General features: G+C 41.1%; 1 protein-coding gene across 4 annotated transcripts in view; it reads left to right on the top strand.

The window, feature by feature from the left end:
• Positions 1-1,470: 1,470 nt before the first annotated feature.
• The window catches only part of PTPRK (protein tyrosine phosphatase receptor type K), a gene marked incomplete at both ends in the record, with an annotated part of 572,810 nt that continues 551,389 nt past the window's right edge, over positions 1,471-22,891 (top strand). For 3 of the 4 annotated variants that reach the window (XM_080700524.1, XM_080700523.1, XM_080700522.1), the window contains one exon: positions 1,492-1,588. In XM_080700524.1, coding sequence (XP_080556650.1) covers positions 1,492-1,588 — 97 coding nt within the window. Of the gene's footprint in view, positions 1,589-22,891 lie in introns of all 4 variants that reach the window. The other variant, XM_080700525.1, reaches the window with a different exon arrangement.

The following is a 22,891-nucleotide window of genomic DNA, read 5'->3' as shown; positions in this document are numbered from 1 at the left end:
ATATATGCTTACATATGTGGTATGCATTTATTTTCATTTATATTTCTAGGTTCTGTCCTAAGCCTGGTCATTAGTGGCATATTTGTGACTAGCAGAATATATGGCTTGGTAAATTATGTGCATGTGACATTAAATTGAATTTCACATTGTCGTGATTGAAAAATGGCTCAGGGAGATACTGTATATCTTCAATGTCTAAGCGACAGATGTCAATCAACAGCCTATTGTTAGAAATTGTATAATGACATCAAAACTCGGAATAAGCTAAGTTTATTTAATTGTGATCACGTCTATTTTTGCACAAAACCCAGTAAAGTCTGTACTATACAGCCCTACCCCAGAAGCCAGGCAGGGCGGCATATGGAGAAACCACTTCAAGCTGCTGTAGAAGTAGCAAACTGTAAAACGCGCCACGTCAAACCCCGGCGCTCTGTGCCTGCGATCAATCATACTCGGCTGTTTTCATCGTCAGGATAAAGTCATTTTGTTAACGACTTACGTCTTAAGTGGCTACAAGATATTAAAACCCAAACCCAAACCCTTTACGACTCCATCAGACCCGTGCCAAAGGAAGGGATCCTATGCCCTTCTTAGGCAGAAGAGGCCAGCAGGTTTCAGAACAAGAAGAAAAGTCACCGGAGCGGAAAGTAAATTCAAATAGTCGGCCAATGACAAATACACCGGGAAAGGAGACGCGCCAGCTGTTCACACTAGAAAGTTACCGAACATTTATTTGGGTCCAAGTTTTATTTATGACATGAATTGAGAAACAAGTTTTCTAGGGGGGTGGGGGCGGGTGGAGTGCCGTGTTCCTGGGTAAGCACAGTAAATCTCCAAGGCAGGTGGCTATTTTCCTAGAGATCGCCTCTGCTCTCCCTCGCTACCTGCCGGGCACCGCGCCGCGGGGCCCTCGGAGGCCCGGGGGACGGGTCCCAGGTCGCCCCTCCTCGGGGGGCGCTCGACCTGGCCGCGCAGCCTCCCAGGCTGTCGCCTGTTACACTGGGGCGTCTGGAAGGCGGCGGCCCGGGGCTCCGGATCCCCTTCCCGCGGGCGATCGGGGCCCGGGAGGTGAACAAAGGCGCGCGGGGCTCCGGCGGGGGGCGCGGGGCGCGCGGCCGGGCAGGCGCGCGTCTCCCCGGCAGGAGGCGGCGGCGCCGCGCCCGAGCCCGCATTCCTCCGAAGCGCCCGGAGCCCGCGGGGCGACGTCACCCCCGGCTCCGCCCCCGTCCCTCCCCGAGCAAAGTAACTCCTGGCTAACAGGCGCAGCCTCGCCGAGCATGGAGAGCTGCCGCCGCGGCCGGCCGGCGGCGCGGGAGACGCGGGCGCCCCCGAGCTAGTGTGGCTTCAGCCCAGAAGGAAAAAGTGCGGGAGGTCGGCGGGGGGCTCGCCGCTGGCCCCCTCGAGCCCCGGGCCGCGGCTGCGTCGTGGATTTCCCGGCGATCCCCCCCGAAGCTCTTTGCAAAGCTGCTTGAAACTTCTCCCAAACTCGCCATGGAACCGGCGGCGGCGGCGCTGCCTGCGTTCGCGGCGCTCCTGCTCCTCTCCCCGTGGCCTCTCCTGGGATCGGCCCAAGGCCAGTTCTCCGCAGGTGAGTGGCCGCGGGGGGATCCGGAGCCCCGACGGATGCCCCCAGCCCCGGGCTTGGGAGAGGTGCAGCGGCTCCTGGCGGGGCCGGGGGCGCGGGCTCGGAGGGGCTTTCGTGGCGGGGGAGGGGGCCCCGGAGTTTGTGCCAGGTGGGGCGCGGGGCACCGGGCGCCAAGTGGGCGCAGGTAACTTTCATCTCGCAGACCCATTGTTCGTCTCCGAGGCTCGCTCCGGGCGCAGACGTGCTCGGCTGTGCCGGAGTGTGTGGATACCTTGCGTTTCTTGGGGAGACTGGTGGCCTTGGTGTCCTGAGCAGCGTGCACTGGTTTAATGGAGGAGAGAGAGAGAGAGAGAGAGAGAGAGAGAGAGAGAGAGAGAGAGAGAGAGAGAGAGAGAGAGAGAGAAGAGAGAGGAAGAGAGAGAGAGAGAGAGAGAGAGAGAGAGAGAGAGAGAGAGAGAGAGAGAGAGAGGAAGAAAAGAAAGTAGTTGGGACACTCTGGGAACGTGTACTCCGTGGCCCGCGGTGCGGGCTTGTTCCTCGCTGCCACCGGAGTGTTTAAAATATTCCCAGGGAAGCCATTGTCAGAAATGTGAAGCGCGAAGGGACTGACCTCGGCGCGCTTTGCCAGGTGCTTTTTGTCCCGGGAATAACCTCCCCAGACTATTGTCCGGCTACTTTCCGGTCCTTCCCCCAGCCCTCTTTCTCCTCCCCCAGCGTTGGGTTGCTCCTGGATTCGCCCGGCGAGGCAGGAACTGCTGGGAGTCTGTTGAATGTGTTTGTTGGCGGAGTCTTTGAAGCTGTTTTGATTCTGAGGATCTGTGCAGAGTCGTCCTGGGCTGCGAGGTCCGGGCGCCCAGTCCTGGAAGCCTGACCCGTTTGTGGGAGCCCTGCCCTCCAGCAAGGCTGGGTCTACACCTCCAGCAGCCGGCGCGGGTCATGGGGGCTGTGAACGCCGGCTGCCCGCCTGCAAAACCCCCAAAGAGAGATGTGGTGCGGTCTCTTCTCTCTGCCCTGTGGGTTCTAGGTAAAGCCACTCTGCAAAATCCGTGAACCCCGGCATCCCCGGACCCGTCTTCTGACCCCTTCCAGCTTTATTATCCTTCCTGTAGGCTGCGGGCTCCCCCCCGCCCCACCTCTCTTCTGGGGGCTCTGAAGTTTCACCAGGTGGACGCTGGGGAGCGGGCTCCGGGGCGCTGTCTGCCTCCCGCCGGTCCTGACAACTTTTCTGGCCAACCCACCCAGCTCGGCTTGGCGGGCGGGAGCATCTGCCGCTTGGGTTCGCGTTGCAGATGGAAACGCAAAGGTGGCCGAGAGGTGATGGAAAAAACGGGGAAAGCGACAGCCGCGCTCCTGGCTGAGCCCGCGGGATGCGGAGAAAGAACTTACTTTGTGCTTGACAGTTTCTATCCGTTGTTAAAGCGGCCCGGTTTCCTGGAAATAAACTCACATTGTTTCCCGCGGCGATGGTTTATTTATGATCTCCGTCTGTCACCCCTCCCCCCTTTAGAACTCCGGAGAAGGAGTTAGACAGCAAGCCGGTTCAGGTGGCCGCCAGGGTCGTCCTCCCAGGCCGAGATTTTGAATGGCAGTTTGGAGAGGAAAAGCCATGTATATATTTGATGTGTGCAGAAGGCGACAGCGCTTGCAATGAGTGATCCGGCGGTTTAATTTAATTCTCTTTGGAGTGAGCTTTACTGCATGCATCTCTGACATACAATGCCCAGTAGTATTGGAGCCCTGCTTGATGTAACTCATTATATGCAGGCAAGTTGGAGAGAGTATTGATTTCTGCCCAGTGTTTGTCGCTACACCGGGAGCCTGCGCTTGAAAAGGCATGTAGTTTGTTAATTGAAAGTTTGAACTCTACCAGTTGCATGATTAAACTTACATGTATTCAAGAGTTGCGACTATTAATGTCTCCGCAGCTGATGGATGTATTTGTCAATAGTATGGAAGCTTTCCTTTTCCCTTTTTAAATGCTATTTACCCTTTAAGGAAGAAAAAAAGTATTAAATTTCCTCCAGCACAATGTGCAGATGCACTTTTCTGATACTTGGAGTTTAGATGTTTCCAGTGCACAGCTCTGTTCTTAGACATCCAGGTCTAAGCGGTTTAGTTAAATGTGTCTGACTGTCTTTAGTGGCAAAGCATAACATTTGGCTTCATGCTACATTTAAATAATAGAATCCTAATGAATGAAATCCTCACAGGATTGCATCTCAAAATGTTGCCATTCAGTATATTACCTCTATACCTGGGAATGAATGTCTTTTATTTCCAGAGTTTGAAGTCAGATTGTAGTTCTATCTGTATTTCTCCACAGATTAAGAGCTTGTTTTGTAAATATTTCCTTTTTCTGGCTATCATAAATCATTTGATAATCTACAGTCATCAAAGTCTATGGCAGTCAGATGTGTCACAAAGACATAAACTATGAGATGCATGAGAGATCAGATATGTGGTCTTTCTTGTTTTTTTTTTTTTAAATAGTCTGCTTTAAACAGTGAACTTTTCAAGCATTTTAAAGAATATGCTTTAAAAAACCGACAACAAATGTCCCAAATTTTAAAATGACTTATTCTATGAACTGTCTTTCAGATTAAGGCCAGTTAGTCACTTCTCAACATCATCATGTGGTGGTTATTAACATAGTAAGCTTAAAAAACAAAATTTTAAAAGACTGAGAATTGTTGAGTCTCTGCCATATCACATGCACACTCAATTTGTTTTGATTAAATCTCAAATTTAAAAGTGTTTTCTTTACTGTGACTTCTTTCTTAGCTTTGGGAGTTAAGGCTTAAGACCCTATCATGAGCCTCTTTTAAACCAGAACTTTCTACAAATCTCAACTTACACTTGTTTCATCTAGTTTGTCTCTTAAAATGAGAAGTGTCATATCTGTGTTCTATCTGGGAAAACCAAGGCACAGACACATACTAAACTATATTCACTGGGTTGTGTAGCTATCATCTCTCGGCATCATCATGGAAGCAAGCTTTCTGTTGGACTCAGATGACGGACAGAACCTGTCACAGATGAGGTGGCTTGGAAAGAAACTCGGCTTTCTAGTCTATAAAATAGGGATAATAATACCTGTCCTCACCTTTCCACCAGAGTTTTTATGCGAATCAAGTGAGGTGGTTCCTGTGAGCTAGCATTGTCCATTGTGAGGTATTATGCAGCTGCCCAGGGTGTAATCATCATACATTAAGGTACCTGAAGTGCCAGACTTTCAGTTCTCTGTTACTGCTCCCAAACTCAAACTCAGAACTTTCCACCCTGCTGAGCACAGGGTGTGTGTGTGTGTGTGTGTGTGTGTGTACGCGCGCGTGCGTGTGCGCGCTTCACTCAACCAGTCATCATTCATTTTAATTATTAAATATTAACGCCCTATAATCATATTAGCACAGTGAGCGAAATTACCCTTCAATTTTTTTTTCTTTTTACCTCATGCAGATTCTTATATGAGTTAAACCTGCGGGAGAGCCACTCTGAACATTCTTAGTATCCTAACTATAGGGACAATACTATTTTAAATCTATGTCTTCAGCCATCTGTTTAACTGTGGGTTCAGCTTTTCCATCTCTGCGCAGAGAATAACACGTAGCTTTCAGATGCAGTCTTATCATTGACCTAGAGAGGGACCATTGTCTGTAGTATGATGTGAGCCTGGAACTGCAGCTCAGATCTGCCTTGGATGTGCTCCCTGGCATATCACACTGTTGATCCCTGAGGACCTCGCAGCTCCTCTAAGCGGTGCCACTCTCCCTGCGTCTGACTCCTTGTTATCTCTAAGACAAAACTAATTTCTCTTATTCTTATTTCCTACTAGGAAGCTAGATCGCAGCTAGTGTGTTTTGAGGTTGCCTTTTATGTCTCGAGTTATGATTGGCCAGTATCCCTTGGTGCCTCAGTGCATTTAAACTCCAAATTCTAATCACTAGTAATAATGATATGTAACTGGACATTTCCTGGATAGCGCTCTCTCTCTCTCTCTCTCTCTCTCTCTCTCTCTCTCTCTCTCTCTCTCTCTCTTGTCCCCTAATACCTATCTCACTGTTGATTTTCCTAGATTGCGAGACTTCATTTGTGTCTGGCTGGCCCAGAGGATAGAGGCAGATTTGGCTGCTATTTGGGCACTGTCACGTGTGCTGCTGACAGCTCTTCTCTTTGTGTTCATAAATGTGAATTTGAAAAAAATAAATCAGCCTCTGTGCCATGCCACTCTTCTCCCACATTCCCTCCTGCTCCTCTCTAGCAACTACAGAGCCCACAAATGTCTACACAAAATCAAAGACATTTTTTTAACTAAACATCTTTTGGACATGTTTTTAAAAACTGAAAATAAAACTGATGTGGTGGTACCAAAGTGAACGCCAGTCCTCCCACCCAATCTCTTATGTCCAGCGATGATGGTTTATTACATGTTCTTAGAGCCTTAAATATTACGTCCCTACAAGACATTTTCATTTGGAGGAAGTATGTTTGCTTCTACTAATATTTTCAAAGTGCTCTGTACCAGTTTTCTCAAGGTGGTATTCAAGCCAGTGTAAATCATGGAGAGTACTGGTGTGCGGTGCTGTGCCCGGTCCCACTCCTTGTTCTTCATGGAGGGCAGGAAGAAGGATGCTGGAAGTTTGAGAGCAGGAAATATCAATACAGTTTATAGATTGTTCTTACAGACAAAACAAAGGACACAGGGAGTGTGTGTGTGTGTGTGTGTGTGTGTGTGTGTGTGTGTGTGTGTGTTTGATCTTTTACTTAATTTTTGAAAGGGGGAAAGAAGTCTATTTTTGACTTGTTTATTGGAATCAGCCTTTCCCTTTGTCCAAACAGATTCATTTCTTATTCTGTCAATGTAAAAATTTCCCTCTGTGTATTCCTCTCAGACTTTACCCTTTGATCATATGCCTCTGGTCTGTGTTCTTTTATCAAATGGTGTTTCTTTACCTAAAAAGGTTGTAATTGCTTTTGAACATGACTTGTTTTTTCATCAGAACTCATGCTGTTTGTCATAGCTACTGAAAAATAGTACAAGACATATCAATTCATGATATATCTTAAAATGGGATTTGATAACAAAGTAAAGAAAGAATACATCAGCCAGGCTAAGTTTTATTCCAGTTGAAGCCAAAAGCAAACATGAAAACTTATGAAGTCATCTCTAAATGTCACAGAATGTTTATTTGCGGTGCATATCTCTCTCTGAAAGAGAAAACTTGAGTGCCTGATTATTTTGAGATAAATTGCATAAAACTATGCTTTGGAAAAATTTTAAAAAACTATCTTTGTTCACAGTGCAAACTTCAAACTCCATCTCCGTATAAATATGTTTTATGAAAATATTCTTATAAAGGTTTAATGAGTTTCATGAAGGCTTTTGTGGTAAGAAGTATGCGTATCTTCCTTTTATATTCTTGTGTGAGTTCATTTTTTTTTAAATGTGAAAGTAATATTTTGGTAATAAAGACTGCATTTGCATAATTTGAAAACTTTGCTCTGTGAGGCTTTTTAGATTGTTGAGCTTCTGGGAAGACGCTGAGCCTGGGATGGAAGGATTTCATTGATTCAGCTGTGGATCATTGCCATTTCCCCACTTAACTCAGGTTGAGTTTTTTTGGCATTCTGCTGTATGTTGATAATCCATAAAAATTATAAGTGGCTTATTTTGCCACTTATAATTGTTTTAGGAGCAAATTAAGTAGTCTTAATGAAATAATTTGTGTTTCCACTTGAATTATAGAGCTCCATTAATAAAAATGAACAGGGCGGTGCCGACTAAACCCCTCTACAAGGTATCATTTTCAGGGTTGTTTTAATAAAAGGAATTCAGAAATAAAACCAAATGAAATAGTGTAGAGTTGTTATTGTCTGCATTTATTTGGTTGGGAAAGCTTAGAGCTTTTAAGTGTATGTGGCTTAACAAGGATAATACTTTGTTTTCCAAAATGTCAGGTTAGAAAGCAGCTAAGGGGATCTAGGGATAGGATCAAAACTCCTTACATTTGCGGGAGGGTTATCAAAAATAGATCATTATTTTCTCTATTTCATACATAAAGAAACTGAATGGAAAATAAAGGATCTATGTAAACTATTCTATTTATCCTGTCTTACACTTTAAAAAGTGTTTTTTTTTTTTTTTTGTGGTACTGGGAATTGAACCCAAGGGCATTCTACCACTGAGCTTACAACCCAAGTCTTTTTATTTTTTAATTTTAAAATAGGGTTTCACTATGTTACTGTATGCTGGTCTTGAACCTGCAAGTCCTATCTCAGCCTCCCACCTACTGGGATTACAAGCATGCACCACCACACCTATTCACTTATCCTACACTTTTTAAGGAGAAAGTCATAAATCTTCTTTTTTAGATGGGTGTCTATTTATATAAAACCTTCCTATCCTGTTCTTTAACCAGCTGCTTAGGCTGGTTTCCCAAACCTGGTTGAAGGCAGCAGCTGACCAGCCACAGAAACTCTCTTAATCCTGTTTGGACAGTGGTGTGGCCTGGCAGCTGCTTAAGTGGCTCACTGGTCACAGGTCCTTGGCGTAATTTGCCTTAGGTCATTCAGCAAATTCCGGAGTCCAGAGAAAGCCTTTTCAGGGTCCTGACTCCCCACCCAGGAGTTGATGGCTAACTGCTTCATGATTTCTCCACTATAGTGCCCTAGGATTTTGCTACTTGAATTGTGGTCCAAGGACCAGCAGCTTCCACATCACGTAGGAACTTATGATGACCTGCGATCAGATACTGCCCCAGACTGACTATGTCAGAATTTGTATTTTAATAAGATCCTCAGGTGATTTACTTGAATATTTAATTTGAGAAACACTGCTGTAGTTCACAGACAGGCAGCTTAAGAAGATTGTCATATGTACTTCATTGCAAATTCGCAAGACTATTGTGAAAGGATTAATTATAACATGAAACAAATTTATAATTCTCATCAATATTTACTTGATTAACATCCCATACACATCAGAACAATACTGCACAGTTTTTTAAAAAAGAATACTTTGGAAATTCAGAAATAAATATTTGTACAAGACAATAAAACTAAGTCTAAATAGTTTGGGTAATGAGTATTTTGTATAGGAATATTTAGAGGTAAACATACTGTTTAAAGAACCAAATATGCTATATGCAAATTATTTTTATTTAGCATAATGTTCTGTTGGTACAGAAAATAGCATTCCCTCAGACATTATTGGTAGCAGTCTCTTACTTTATAATTCTTTTTTTCTTCCAAGTGTAATCTAAGATCTTTATAATAAGGAACTCATTTATGGGATAGTCAGATTTGATGAATGAGAGTTAGTAGGTAGAATGCACTAAGTATCACTAGTATTATGTTTTCTATCTTTTGTGCTCATATTTAAGAACAGAGATTCTTGTCAGTTTTCTCAAGAGAAAAATTATGATGTAATAGACAGTGTACACTATTCATGTCAAAACACAATTTCGCTTGCATTTTATAGCTTGCTTTAGCATTCTTTTAGAAAATGAATTTCCCCAGAAGACCTAATTGCCTTCTTATTAATGAGCCTGGAAGTGTTTTTTGTTACCCATTTATTATTCTAAATGTGTCTACATGCGCTAGCTGGTTCAACAGTGAAGCCTCTGACTAAACCACAACTGGTATATTTGTTTTTGCCATTCACTAGCGACTTAGAAAAATACTGGCATGATGACATGATTATTGAAGAGGCCGACAAAAGGCAAGAGGTCTAAATTACTGTTAACTCATGGCAGTTGGTCATTTTGTAATATAAGCTGGAGTTTGGAGATAATAGCATTCTCTGTATTTTTGAGATTGTAAGTGAAAATCTACCTAACCTACATTGCCTGACATACTAAAAAAATATAGTTGTTGGCTTCATCAATAAATTACTATTCAATGACACCCACATTTATTTCCTTTAGACACTGTTGTTTAAAGACCAAGGTCTAATCAGAGACCGATCCCTGAGAGGAGAACGAGGGATGGTAAAACTGAGAGTCACTTTCATACACTTTCAAGAGTTTTGGAGCTTGACTGCTCTCCCCGATATTTTTTCTAATTTTACGCTAAATTCCAGAGATTATATTTTTACTAGCTCTACTTTTATTCCTGACAGTAATAACTGGGGTCATTTGTTCTCTCACTTGTTGGAGAGGAGGGATTTTCCCAAAGAAGTTGCAAAGACAATAGAAATTGCAATTTTTTTTAGAAAGCGTATGACCTACCAGGATGTAGGATCAGTGTTTTGTGTATTTTCAAATCCTCACAATAATCTTTTCAGACTGGAGTCATCACTGTTATAAAAACAGGCTTGCTTAGAGAAGGTCAGGGATCACTTGCCCCAAGTGGCCCTGTGAGGAGGAACAAGGAATGAGTTGAACCAAGATTCATTATTGGATGCATACACATATGTGCAGTGATGGGACAGTTTCTGTTGTGGTTATTGCATATTAGCAGACCATGCAACCCAGCCTGGTGGCCACAAAAGGGGGATTTGTTGTCTTTCGTAACTGACAACTTCACTGGGGCTTGATTCAGAAATTCACATAATTCCAACGGGACCTGATTTCTCTTTGCCTGCTCAACTTAGCTCTGAGGAACTCCAAGAGCTTATTGGGCTCCACACACACTGTTACGGCAGCTCCCACCCCACGGATCCTAGGTTTAAATCTACTAGGGAATTGTGAGCTTACTTGCTGGGTGCAACTGAACAGGCCCAGAGGTTAACTATGATGGATCTATCAGACCCTGGTGTCCAGCTGCTGAATCTGAGGCTCAGGCTTAGGGAGAGTTGGTGAGCCGGTTGGTTTAGTCTGGTGTCTGGGTTCAGCCCCACCCAGGTTGTTTGTGGTCTGATGGGGGCTGTGAAACCCCAAACCATCAGTTCTCCACAGGTGTGAATGGGTTCTGGAAAGGAAACTGCATGTATGTTTGAGATGGAAAGAAGTTAGTTGGTCTATAAAAGAAAGATTGAGGAGTGCTTTTGACTGTGTATAATCCTTCGAAAGGGAGAGGAAAAAAAAAAAGAGGTGATAGGGCAAAGACAGTTGGATCAGATTAGAACACCAGGAGAATGCAGTTGCCTAAGCCTTGGTCTCTTAAGTGGGAAAGAGCCCAAGGCTAAGAGAGGGAAGAAGCACAACTCCCAGGCAGGTTCTGGTGCATTGCAGATCAGATGTTTATCTCACACTCAGGTGCTTATAATATATGGAGTCTTCATTTTTTTAGTTTTCCTTTTAAATCCTGCTTTGAAACATGCATTTTACTATTTTAGTTAGTATCGTCTCTGCATAGCCTACCCCCAGTCCTGGATGCCATCCCCTCTAGTGTCTCTAGCCTTTTCCCTTGGTGGTTGCCCTTTTCTTAAGGGATATCTATGGTAAAGGGGCTGGCAGTGACCTGTGTGGAGAAAACAAAAGGCTTTGGAGTCTATTTAGGGGTCTTTAAGGCACAGAGCACTGGCCTTGTCATAGAGGACGTGGGTGCCAGTCATAGCTCTCTCACTTTTTGAGATTTAGGCATAGTTCTTTCTGTTTGATCCCTCCATTTCTTTATCACTAAAGTGGGCATATTATAACAAGGGATAATTGCAATGTCTTTCCTAGTTATTCAACCACTTTTAAAGGTAAAATGAATAATATGTGTGGAAGACTTTCTATAATCATAAACTATCATAATATGTAAATTATTTTTAGGAAGATAAATTTTGGTGATAAATTATTGTTGAAGGCACAAAAAAGTATTCTATGCTGAAGAATGGAAATGAGAACAGTAGATGCTTTGTGTATTTGCATATTTAAGTAATATATTACCTATCTAAATATTGGGGAAATTCGCATAATAAATAGGAATGATATATAAGAAAGTTATGATTCTTGTGAGCAATGAATAATTTTGGTATTACATATCACAAAGTATATCCTCTCATTCATTTTTACACATACTTGTAAGTAACCTTTAATGCTAGCAAATAATATTTTTATTTTTCTAGGTCTGATAATAAATATTATATAATTATAAAATAGTTGTATTGAACAAGTTTGTTTGTTTGTTTTTTTTGTGGCACTGGGTATTAAACCCAGGGGCATTCTACTTCCAAGATACACTTACAGCTTTATTTTTTTATTTATTTTAATTTTGAAACAGGGTCTCACTAGGTTGATGAGAGTTTCACTACTTGCTGAGGCTTTCCTCAAACTTGCAATCCTCCTGTCTAAGCCTCCTAAGTAAAACTCATTTTTTTTTTTTTTTGGTGGTACTGGGGTTCCTGGAAGCCCTTCTACCTCCGGGCTACACTCCCAGACCTATTTTTACATTATTATTTGGAAACAGGTCTCCTAAGCCAGCGCGATCCTCCTGTCTCTGCCTCTCAAGCCGGGGATTACAAGCGTGCACCACCATGTCCGGCTAAAACACATGTTTTTAAGGATGGTGATCATGTATGGTAAGTTGTGTATATGTTTCTATTTTGAACATTTTCATGAAAAGGTAGAAAATGCTAGTTTATGTGAGCTGTGAGTTTGATGAGATTTATATCCTTTATTTATTATTCTACTCTATGTATCTTTTGAGCATTTGCTATGTATTAACTATGCTATGTCTTGGGTTCCCTGGCAAGTAAACCAAGCCTTGTCCCTAGGCAAGCAGATAATGCATGACCTAAGAAATGGTGCTCTTTGCATATGCCCACCTCCCCTGAAGCACACTAGCTTGGGGCTACTTTGTAACTGACCATACCTCCCTGGCCTGGCAAGTCTCAGAGCTCAGCCTGTCTTTCATAATTTCCTGGTCCACTTCAGGACTTGCCCAGGGCAATTCCAGTCCATCATGTGGATCATATGTCTTTCCGTATCTTGAGATTGCACATGCAACAAGCAGAAGTTTAACAAGGAAGGATTATTTCATGGTAGCAAAACTTGCTACCCTGAAAGTAAAATTCCACCAAGTGGATTGATTTTTCCAAAAGTTGTAAACAAAGTTGGGTAGAAGAGAGAAGATTTCTACTCTATGGAGGCTCACTAACTTGCCTGGAAGCAGTATGGAGAAGGTTGGTGGATTGCAGTGTACGTGTACTTTCACAACCTGGACACTCGTATGCAGAATCCTTGGTTATTTGGCTGCTGGTGGATATATGCTTTGACTCACAGCAACATATGGACTGCCTTTGTTGTCTTAAACTCTGGAAGGTTTTCTCTGTTGCTGCTTCCCGCTGAGGAGAGGGGCCAGAGATAACCAGAGAGGACCGAGGGTAGATTGTGTTGGTCCCTACCTGTCCCAGCCATCGCCTGCATTCCAGAAGTAGAGCAAATGCACTCTATGGCATTTTGGTCATTCATTATGAAGGTGACAACAGTATTCACATTTAAATATAACATAGTTTTATAAGGAAATGGAGATTTTTGAATTTCTGTCTTTAAAGGAGGCCCATAGGACTTGCAATGTGTGAATTCAGGAGAGAAGTAATTTTGGAGATGTATAAATGTTCTCTAAGCAAAATTAAAATTTCCAGGTGACAGAATCCTGAGCTTCAGAAATAGAAGCTTAGAAAATTATTCTGCTTTAGTTGAGTCACCTATATTTGGCGCCTATTTTATATTTAAGCAAAAGACACCCAAATGCTGATCTCCACTCATAGAATATATAGCATAATAGCTAAAAATACAGACCCAGCTGCATGCAGTGACCCATGCAAATAATCCCAGTACTTGGGAGGCTGAGACAGCAAGATCACAGGTTCAAGGGCCAGCCTCAGCAACTTAGTGAGACCCTATTTCAAAATAAAAAGGACTGGGGATATAGTTTGGAGATAGAATGTCCCTGGGTTCAGTCCCTGGGTTCACTGTGGATACAATGTCCTCTTTCCTTGCTATATGTCACTTTCCAGTAGTTTTCACACCTGCAGAATAGTGTAATAAAAGCACCTATTCCAGGTATACATTTTGAAGTATATTGAGATGATTAAGTGCTTTAAAAAGTAATTGGCACACTGATAAAATTCATTCACATGAGCTATTATTATTACCATCATTATTACTGGACTAAATTAACTAATGTTTGCAGGCTATCTAATCCCATGCCGTTATCTTTTAAAACCTCTAACTGAATTATCATTTGCTTTAAAATAAAACCAGCAGAGAGTTGATAATAGGATATCTGTAATAAGTCTACTCAACATGCTAGTGAACACAGACCACAGGAAGCACTATAAAGAATACCAGTCAATGTTTATAAAAACAAGGGGCACATTTACACAGATTCCCGAGAATCAGAATTTTAGGATGAATGAAAAAAACATAATAAAAGTGACGGGCAAGGGGCTGTAGAGAGTGAGAAAAGTCTGAGGTCGTGGCTATAAAGATGCTCCCCCAATCTTTGTGAAATACAGTTGTAATTTCTTAAATAGGTTGCAGGAGGTGAACTCCTAAAGGATGTGGTTTTACAACAGGTTATAGAATCAGAAAAGTCTTTATCAATTCTCTGTTTGCATTTGATACAGGTGCTAAACAAATGCTCAGGTAGCATTTAAAATACCATTTCCCTCTGAATTATAAATAACATTATGTTTTTCCTTTTGAAGGTCGCATGAAGATTTAGTCTGTAATTCACAGAATAGTGCGGTAGTGTCCACTCTGTTTGAACCCCAGGACTTTTTCAAGCCACCATTCAGTGGATCAAGCCACTTTTGGTCTTGGCATATGGTAATAAGGTCTGTTGAAACTTTTAACCATCAGAGCAGCTCACTCGCCCGTCAGTGCTGAGGAAATCCTCTCTAAACTTCAACAAGGATTACAGGTTCTACTCTAGCTTCAGATTTCTTGTTCTCTTTCGCTTTTTTTTTTTTTTTTTACAGTATCTTTTCTAGCTTTAGTTGAAGCCAGCTTCACTTTTCCTTGTATTAGGCTTGTGAAAATATTTGCTCTCCAGATATTTAAAAGTTCCTGTTGAATTTCTTGCCAGAGATACCTTTGCACTGCAGGCTTGAATCTCACTGACCCAGCGCTCTTCTTGTATTTAACCTACCGTAGCAGTGCCTGAGTTCTGACTAGATGCTTCTGCAAACGTAGGTCGTTGAAACGATAGGAGCGGCAGGTGTCTTTAGCAATTCCTCTCCTTTAGAAAACATTTATTTTAAGTTTGTTCGTATGCCGTTATTTTGGTACATTCTTTGGCTAGTTTCATAGACTTAATAAAAAAAGTATATAAAAAAAAGCCCAAACTTGTGTGGTATGTTTCACTTTGAGCAATTTCTTTTTTGTGTGTGTATGGGTCTGGGAATGGAGCCCAGGGGCATTCAACCTTTGAGCTACACCCCCTGCCCTTTTTAAAAAAATATTATTTGTATGGAAACAGGGTCTCACTGAGTTGCAGAGGGCCTCACTAAGTAGCTGAGGCTGTCCACGAGCCACAGTCCTCCGGTCTCAGCCTCTCAAATGTTGGAATTACAAGCGTGCGCCACCATGCCCGGCTTAACTTTGAACAATTTTCTAAGAGTGGATGTGTACTTACTTCTGCATTCCAGAATTGTGACTCAGTTGTTACATGAAAAGCCAACTGCTTCACATGTTTGTGCCCATAATACATAAAGGATCCTGAATCAGAAAGTGGTAAATGGAGAATGAAAAACCCATGTATGGAATTAGAACACTGTATAATGGACAGCATACTTATACGCTAGAAACTGTAAATCCTAATCAGTATGTTTTGGGCCCTGGCTTCCAGCTTTTTTTTCTTTTTTTTTTTTTTTTTTTTTTTTTTTTGGTGGTACTGGGTTTCCTGGAAACCATTCTACCTTTGGGCTACACTCCCAGACCTATTTTATATTTTTATTTGGAAACAGTCTCTTAAGCCAGCGAGGCTGGCTTCCATCCTGCACGATCCTCCAGTCTCCGCCTCCCAAGTGCAGGGATTACAAGTGTGCGCCACCACGCCGGGCACTGGCTTCTAGCCTTTTTGCAGGAGAAATTTGGAAAAGTCCACACCCAGGAGAGTAGAGCAGGTAGTTCCAGAAGAACCCTGCTTCTGTGATTGCTTAATTTGTGGCAAAGTTTCTTTGGTTCTGCAAGTTAGATTGTGTCCTTGACAGTTTTTATCAGGAATGCATATCCCATCTGGAGCCTGGAAATTGCTTTGATGCAATTTCACCTTTACCTTGCATCTAAGAATCTATGTGGTAATTATTTGGATTTCCCAGTTGCCGACATAGTTTAGAGAAGCATGCGATGTTAGACATGGCTCATGTTGTTTTTAATGTAGTTAAGTAAAGGGACGAGGAGGGAAGGCATGAGGGCGGAGATATCTTTTCAGCATCTATCTTTCCAAAGAAGAATGTCTTGGAAGCTCTAAAGGATTTTCTTTTATGTGAAGATATTGTTGTTATCACCTCTTCATCTTTTGTTGCTGGGATCACAGTTATAACAAATATTGTCTCTTTTGGAACAATGACATAAAGGATCTATCTTTTCTGTCCATTGTGACAATAGACTTGAACTCATGACAGCATGTCAAATATAATATCCTTTAGGGCTTGTTAAAATAAGTGCCACCAGTACAAATCATTAGCTCTTTCTCTTGACAACACCTTGTTGGGGCAGAAACATTGATCTGCAAACTTATAAGATTGATTAGGATCCTTATGAGAGAGAGAGAAAGAGAGAGAGGGAGGGAGGGAGGGACTGGCGAGCTAGTGGCTTCTTCATTCAGCATGGTGTATGCAACAGTGTGTCTCATTTCTCTCATGTTAGTCTGGTTACATTCACCAGTAGAAAATGCATATCCCTTTTGTACCAAGCATCGGGTGTCATAGAGGGCAAAAAGATGAAGAAGTTAACCGATTTCCTGCACTGAAGGATATCACAGTATTTGGAAGATCGAGGAATATATAAGTTATAATTCAGAGTGAGAGATACAATGAAAAAAAGTGCCATCAGGACTTGGAGGAGGGTCAGTTGCTCACTCCTGCGGTAATGGTTAGGACTTACTAGGTCAGAAGGCTATCAGCTATAAAAATCCCCAAGAATGGGAACACAATGTACGTGGAAAAATGAGGAAGTGCGGCGATGGTGGTAAATGTTTAACAATCAGCTTAAAAAATAAGTCCAGGCTTTAGCATTTGTCAATACTCATGGAGCAATTATCACACCATGGCTGATTTCAGACTACCACTGTGACATCATTGAATACAGAATGGGAAGAGGGGCATGGTGACACACAGCTGTGTTATATTTCCATCATGAAGACAGAAGAGAAGTGACTAGCCCTAACATCAAAATATCAAGAAGAGCTGGGCATGGTGGCTACTTAGTGAGGCTCTCAGAACTTAGTAAGACCCTGTTTCCAAATAAAATATAAAATAGGTCTGGGCATGAAGCCTGGAGGTAGAAGGCCCCTGGGTTTCATCTTCAGTACCACAAAAAAAAAAAAAAAAAAAAGAAAGATGATTAGGAAATGGAGAGTTTTGAGTTGTTACCTCCATTTTAAATATAATCTATTTAACTGTATAATCTATTTAACTGCTTACATAATCTGATTTTAAATAACGGCTATAAGTGGCAGCTTGTTCACAAAATGCTGGAACATTATAACAGCTGATGTCAGGAACACAGGTATAGGCTTATTTCAGCCCACTTTGCTTTATAATTTTGGATATGAGTATGAGGGGCCCAGTAAGTGAATCCTCTTTAATTAAATGAACTTTATGTAACAGTTCCGCAATTAAACAGAGTTTAGTGTAAGAAAAGCTGCTCTAATTTGAAAGTTGTTGATGAATATTTGATATCAATATTTAAGGTTGAAGTTTATTGATAAAACATGTTGGTGTCAAAGTCTTTTGAAACACCACCTTTGGAGTCTAATTCTAGGTAAAACATCCCCCAAAAGAAAATTGTCCTTCTGCTTAACTCAAGTTTCCCTACCGCACAGGATGACTATCTTTGGTCTCAGGAGCCAGCGGGACTATTCAAGTTCTCTTTAAGGACTAACATAAAGCCTTGCTAAGACCTCTTAAAAGGCAAGCTTTTCAATGCCTTTAAATTATGTATACTTTTCACTCTAAGTACCATTTTTTTCTCAGGGTATTATACAATAGATGGTGGTTTTCCAGTAAATAACAGTTTGGAAATTATTAAAAAATCTTTGTACTATATACTTTTTATGTGTGTGGCTCACAAAAACACTCGTATTTAAGTTACTAAAAAATAGCAAAATAAGCATGTCAGTATTGGGTTTGCATCAAGTTTTGCCTTATGTTGTTTCAATGGATATTTTTAATATATATGAAATTATTAATCTCTATAGTATTTTTAAGAAGCATGTATTTCTTATACATTGTATGTGAACTTTTGGTGTAATGATCCTTTATTATTTCCAGTGAATTAATCAGTTACTTTTAACTAGTATATATCTGTTTAGTTATTAGCTAAAGTCACTTCTTAGTATTTTTATTTGATTTTAAAAAAGTTTGTAAATTAAAGCAAGAATTAACAAGTTGGGATGGCATCAAACCAAAAAGTTTCTTCTCATCAAAGGAACCCACCAAGAACCTAAAGAGGAAGCCTACAGAATGGGAGAAGATGTTTACCAGCCACCACTCTGATAGAGGGCTAATATCCAGAATATACAAAGAACTCAAAAGATTCTATACTAGCAAGACAAATAACCCAATCAAGAAATGGGCAACTGAATTGAAGAGACACTTCACAAAAGAAGAGATGCAAATGGCCAATAGATACATGAAAAGATGTTCTACATCATTAGCCATCAGGGGCATGCAAATCAAAACTACACTAGGATTCCATCTAACCCCATTCAGAGTGGCAAGCATAAAGAAATCAAATAACAAATGTTGGTGAGGATGTGGGGAAAGAAGAACTCTTTTACACTGTTGGTGGGAGTGCAAAGTAGTTCAGCCGCTATGGAGATCAGTGTGGAGATTTCTTAGAAAACTGGGAAAAAGCCGGGCGTGGTGGCGCACGCTTGTAATCCCAACCTTCGGGGAGGCTGAGACTGGAGGATCGCGGTTCGCAGACAGCCTCAGCTACTTAGTGAGACCTCTGCGACTCAGTGAGACCCGGTTTCAAAACAAAGAATAAAAAACAGGGCAGGGGGTGTAGCTTGGAGGTCAAATGCCCCTGGGTTCCATCCCCAGACCCGCAAAAAAAAAAAAAAAAAAAAAAAAAAAAAAAAAAAAAAAACTGGGAAAAGAGCCACTGTATGATCCAGCTCTACCACTCCTGGGTATTTTTCCAAAGGGGTTGAAGTCAGAGAACTACAGTAACATGTGCATACTCATGTTCATAGCAGCACAATTTGTAATAGCCAAAAGGTGGAACCAACCCAGGTTTCCATCAACAGATGAGTGGATTGCAAAATTATGGGGAATACACACAGTGGAATTCTATTCAGCTATAAAAAAGAACAAAATCATGGCATTCGCAAGAAGATGGAAAGTCCTGGAGAACATTATGTTAAGCAAAATCAGCCAAGCACAGAAAGAGAAGGGGTATATGTTTTCTCTAATATACCCAAACTAGGGAGCATTGGGGATGATACCAGAGGGACTCCAGATAATGGAGGGGAAATCTCAGCAAAGCTAGAATGGAAGGATAGGAGAGGAAGAAGGCTGAGGTTGATTAATGGAGGAGCTACATCTGTATATGTGTAAAAGTATGAATATAGCATGGTCAACCTGTACACTCATTGTTGGCAGGGTGGAAGGGGAATGGGAATGGGAGAGGGCACTGTCTAAATGTATACCATTTTCAGTATGTTCCACTTATAAATATAAAAGAAAAAAATGAAAAAATATTTTAATAAAAAATACAAATGTTTGTATTGTTTAATCTCTAATGTTATGATAGTTTAAATGTTTCCTCCTCCTCCTCCTCCTCCTCCTTCTTCTTCTTCTTCTTCTTGGTGGTACTGGGGTTCCTGGAAACCCTTCTACCTCTGGGCTATACTCCCAGACCTATTTTTATATTTTTATTTGGAAACAGGGTCTCCTAAGCCAGCGAGGCTGGCTTCAAAGCTGTGCGATCCTTCTGTCTCCACCTCCCAATCGCGGGGATTACAAGAGTGCACCACCACGCCTGGCAAATGTTTTTTGATTTTTGTATTTGTGGTTTTTTTTTTTCTTTTCACTGTTCTATCCTTGGATTCTACCCCTAACCTCATTTTATTTTTTATTTTTAAATAGAGTCTTGCAGCCAGGCGTGGTGGCGCATGCTTGTAATCCCTGCACTTGGGAGGCTGAGACAGGAGGATCGCGCAGGTTTGAAGCCAGCCTCAACTACTTAGGCTCTCAGCTACTTAGTGAGACCCTGTTTCCAAATAAAATATAAAAAAAGGTCTGGGAGTATAGCCCGGAGGTAGAAAGCCTCTGGGTTCCACCCCCAGTACCACCAAAAAAAAAAAAAAAAAAAAAAAGTAGAGTCCTGCTAAATTGCTGAGGCTGGCCTTAAACCTGTAATCCTTCTGTCTCAGCCTCTGCAGTACTGAGATTACAGGTGTGCCCCACCATGGCTGGCTGAATATTGTTTTACCAATACTCTTATCATGCTTATTACTACTACACAATAGTATTCCTTGTCTTTCAAAATGTCCTAGAGGGTTATAGTGGTGCCAAATGAAAATCCCTATGCTTCACATGCATTTACTTACTTTCTACCCACAAAGAAGTCAATGTCCAAAACTATGATATTCTCACATTATAATTTAGAGTGTATTATAAGATACTGCTTCCGATTGGCATAGTGTAGATATGTTACGTGTGTGTTTGTTTTTCTGTAAGTGGGAGGGAAGGGTGTACGTGTGTGTGTTAACTGAGTATAGTTTTACAGAGCTGACATGCTGGCTCTGTTTAAGACTTTTTAACTTTACGGTGGTGATAAGTGCTCAGCACTCAGTACGTGCAATACTTTGGATTTTGATTTTTTCCTGGGCTGGAGATGTGCAGCAGCACACTTGCCTGACGCAGGCAGGCACTGAGATCAGCTCCCTGTGAGGTCTTGAGGGTAGCAACTGACCCTCCAAGGAAGGCACTCTGTGCCAATACGGTACAGTGGCTGGTGGGCTGGGTGAATTCAGTGCATTTTTGACTTATGGTATTTGTCAGTATACAGTGGGTTTATTGGGATGTACTTTTATCATTAGGCCAAAGAGCATCTTTATGTGTTGACTGTCTCCAAGTGATTTATTTCAGCAAAATAGGTTTCTGTCTGTATGATCTCTCATTGTATATTTTATGTAAAATCTTTCATCTCCTATCTGTGAAAATAATCTACTTTCCTTCATATATAAACAATTCCAAGAATTTAGAAGCATTCTAAGCTTTAAAATTTAAGCCTGGATTTCATAACAAAAATGTCTCAGGCTACAAAACAAAATAGAAATTTTAACTCTTATCGGTTACTAGTCTTTCTCCTTGAGGAAGCCAAGTGGGAGGAGAGGAAGTCACAAACACTACTCAAAGTTAATAAAGTTGAAATGCAAAATTGATTTGGAAGTTTTGTTTTCTGCAGTTACATGGTTATAGGAAAGAGACACTGTTAATATAAACTCATGAGGATTTATTTGAAAAAATCAATTTCTACTGCATGACCTTGGATAAGTAGACTTTAAACTCAATCTCACACCTTTATACCCATAATAATATAACAATTAAAATTGAAATCCAGAATGATGGCCAAATTAGCTAAGCATAATCACAGATGTAATTATGCTAGGTAGATTATATTTCATAAGGCTGGAAAGCTTACCAGTAGTGGCCACAATCATTAAAATGAGCTCCCCTCTTCTCAGTTAATCACATGATTATATTAACCAGGATGACCCATTTTAGAGCATCTGCTTTGACAGACAACTTCTAATTTATATTACTTTGTATCTCAACAGTTTATTTATTCATCAGGGCCTGATAAAGCTCTGTAATTCATTTCTCACTATATTTAGCCTCTCGTTTGGTGAAGCTTGAGGGCACAGTGACAATAGTGTATTGCTGCCTCTATATCACAAACTGAGGCCATGGGTATAGATAATTAATTAATTAATTAATTTTTTGGTGGTACTGGGGTTCCTGGAAGCCCTTCTACCTCTGGACTACACTCCCAGACCTATTTTTTTTTTATGTTTTTATTTGGAAACAGGGTCTCTTAAGCCAGAGAGGCTGGCTTCGAACCTGCGCCATCCTCCTGTCTCTGCCTCCCAAGCGCGGGGATTACAAGCGTGTGCCACCATGCCTGGCCGACTGTTATTTTAAGGACAGATATTATAATTATATGCCTTTTCTGTTGTTCTTGATTTGAGTTCACTGACTTGTAGTGATGTAAATTTTCAAAATCGTATTTTCAATAACTGCTATTTTTGTTTATCTCTTTAGCCTAGCACTGAGCAGATTGCCTTCTAGCCTTAACCTTGGTGTTTTCAAATAGCACGTAGCCACCCATTTGTGGGCACTGAATTCAGTTCAGTAGGTAAATTACTAAAAGTGAATAAAACAATAATAAAAATAATCATGCATCTCATAGAGGAAGGTGAGTGAGTATTGTCTCATGAAACTTTGGTTTTAATAGATTTACTAATATATCTTTATGTGTCTGTATACTGGGTACTGATGTAAAATGAATTATAATTCCCAAAAAAGTGAGAATGCCACTATACATTATAAACTCTAAAACATTCTCTTAAACATTACATAGTGACACTTCTGGGCTTTCCTTAATTTGTTAATTAATTTTTAAGTATGAAAGTATTTTAAAGAACACTGGATAATCCAGTTTTATCTAGTCAAACCTGGTGGTCAATTAGCATTTGAAGAGGTAAACTTCAAGTCTTTGTCACAATAATACCTTATATTTGTGTAGCTCATGCAGATTTAGGTAAATTACCTTACTTGATTCTCATTATGCAGGCTACTATACAAATGCCAGGTATCGCAAAGTCTTACTCGCTCTCTGGCTCTTTACATACTGATTGACCGCCAGGTTTGACTAGGGAATAGGTTGGCCTATCTATCCTTTGCGGTATTTTTATAAACAAAAAATTTACAATTCACTGAATTGTAAATAAGTCATCGAGTAGAAATAAGTCATCGAGTGCTTTAGTCTTTTGTTTCTTGTTTATGACAAGATGTTGTAGTGAATAAAGAAGCTGTGATTCTTATTTATATTTACTTTTTCTGTTTTGATACTACCCTTGACAAAACAACAGAAGGCAAGTGTATTTTGGAGATACCTGTACAAGCTCATTATTCACATTTGTCTTCAAATACACTTGCATCTTGATTTTAAAACAAAACACTATGCAAATAAAATT

The sequence above is a fragment of the Muscardinus avellanarius genome (genome assembly GCF_963383645.1).
Source record: "Muscardinus avellanarius genome assembly, chromosome: 8".
Lineage (NCBI taxonomy): Eukaryota > Metazoa > Chordata > Mammalia > Rodentia > Gliridae > Muscardinus > Muscardinus avellanarius.
The sequence above is the reverse complement of the archived record's forward strand: the minus strand, read 5'-3'. Positions and strand labels throughout refer to the sequence as shown.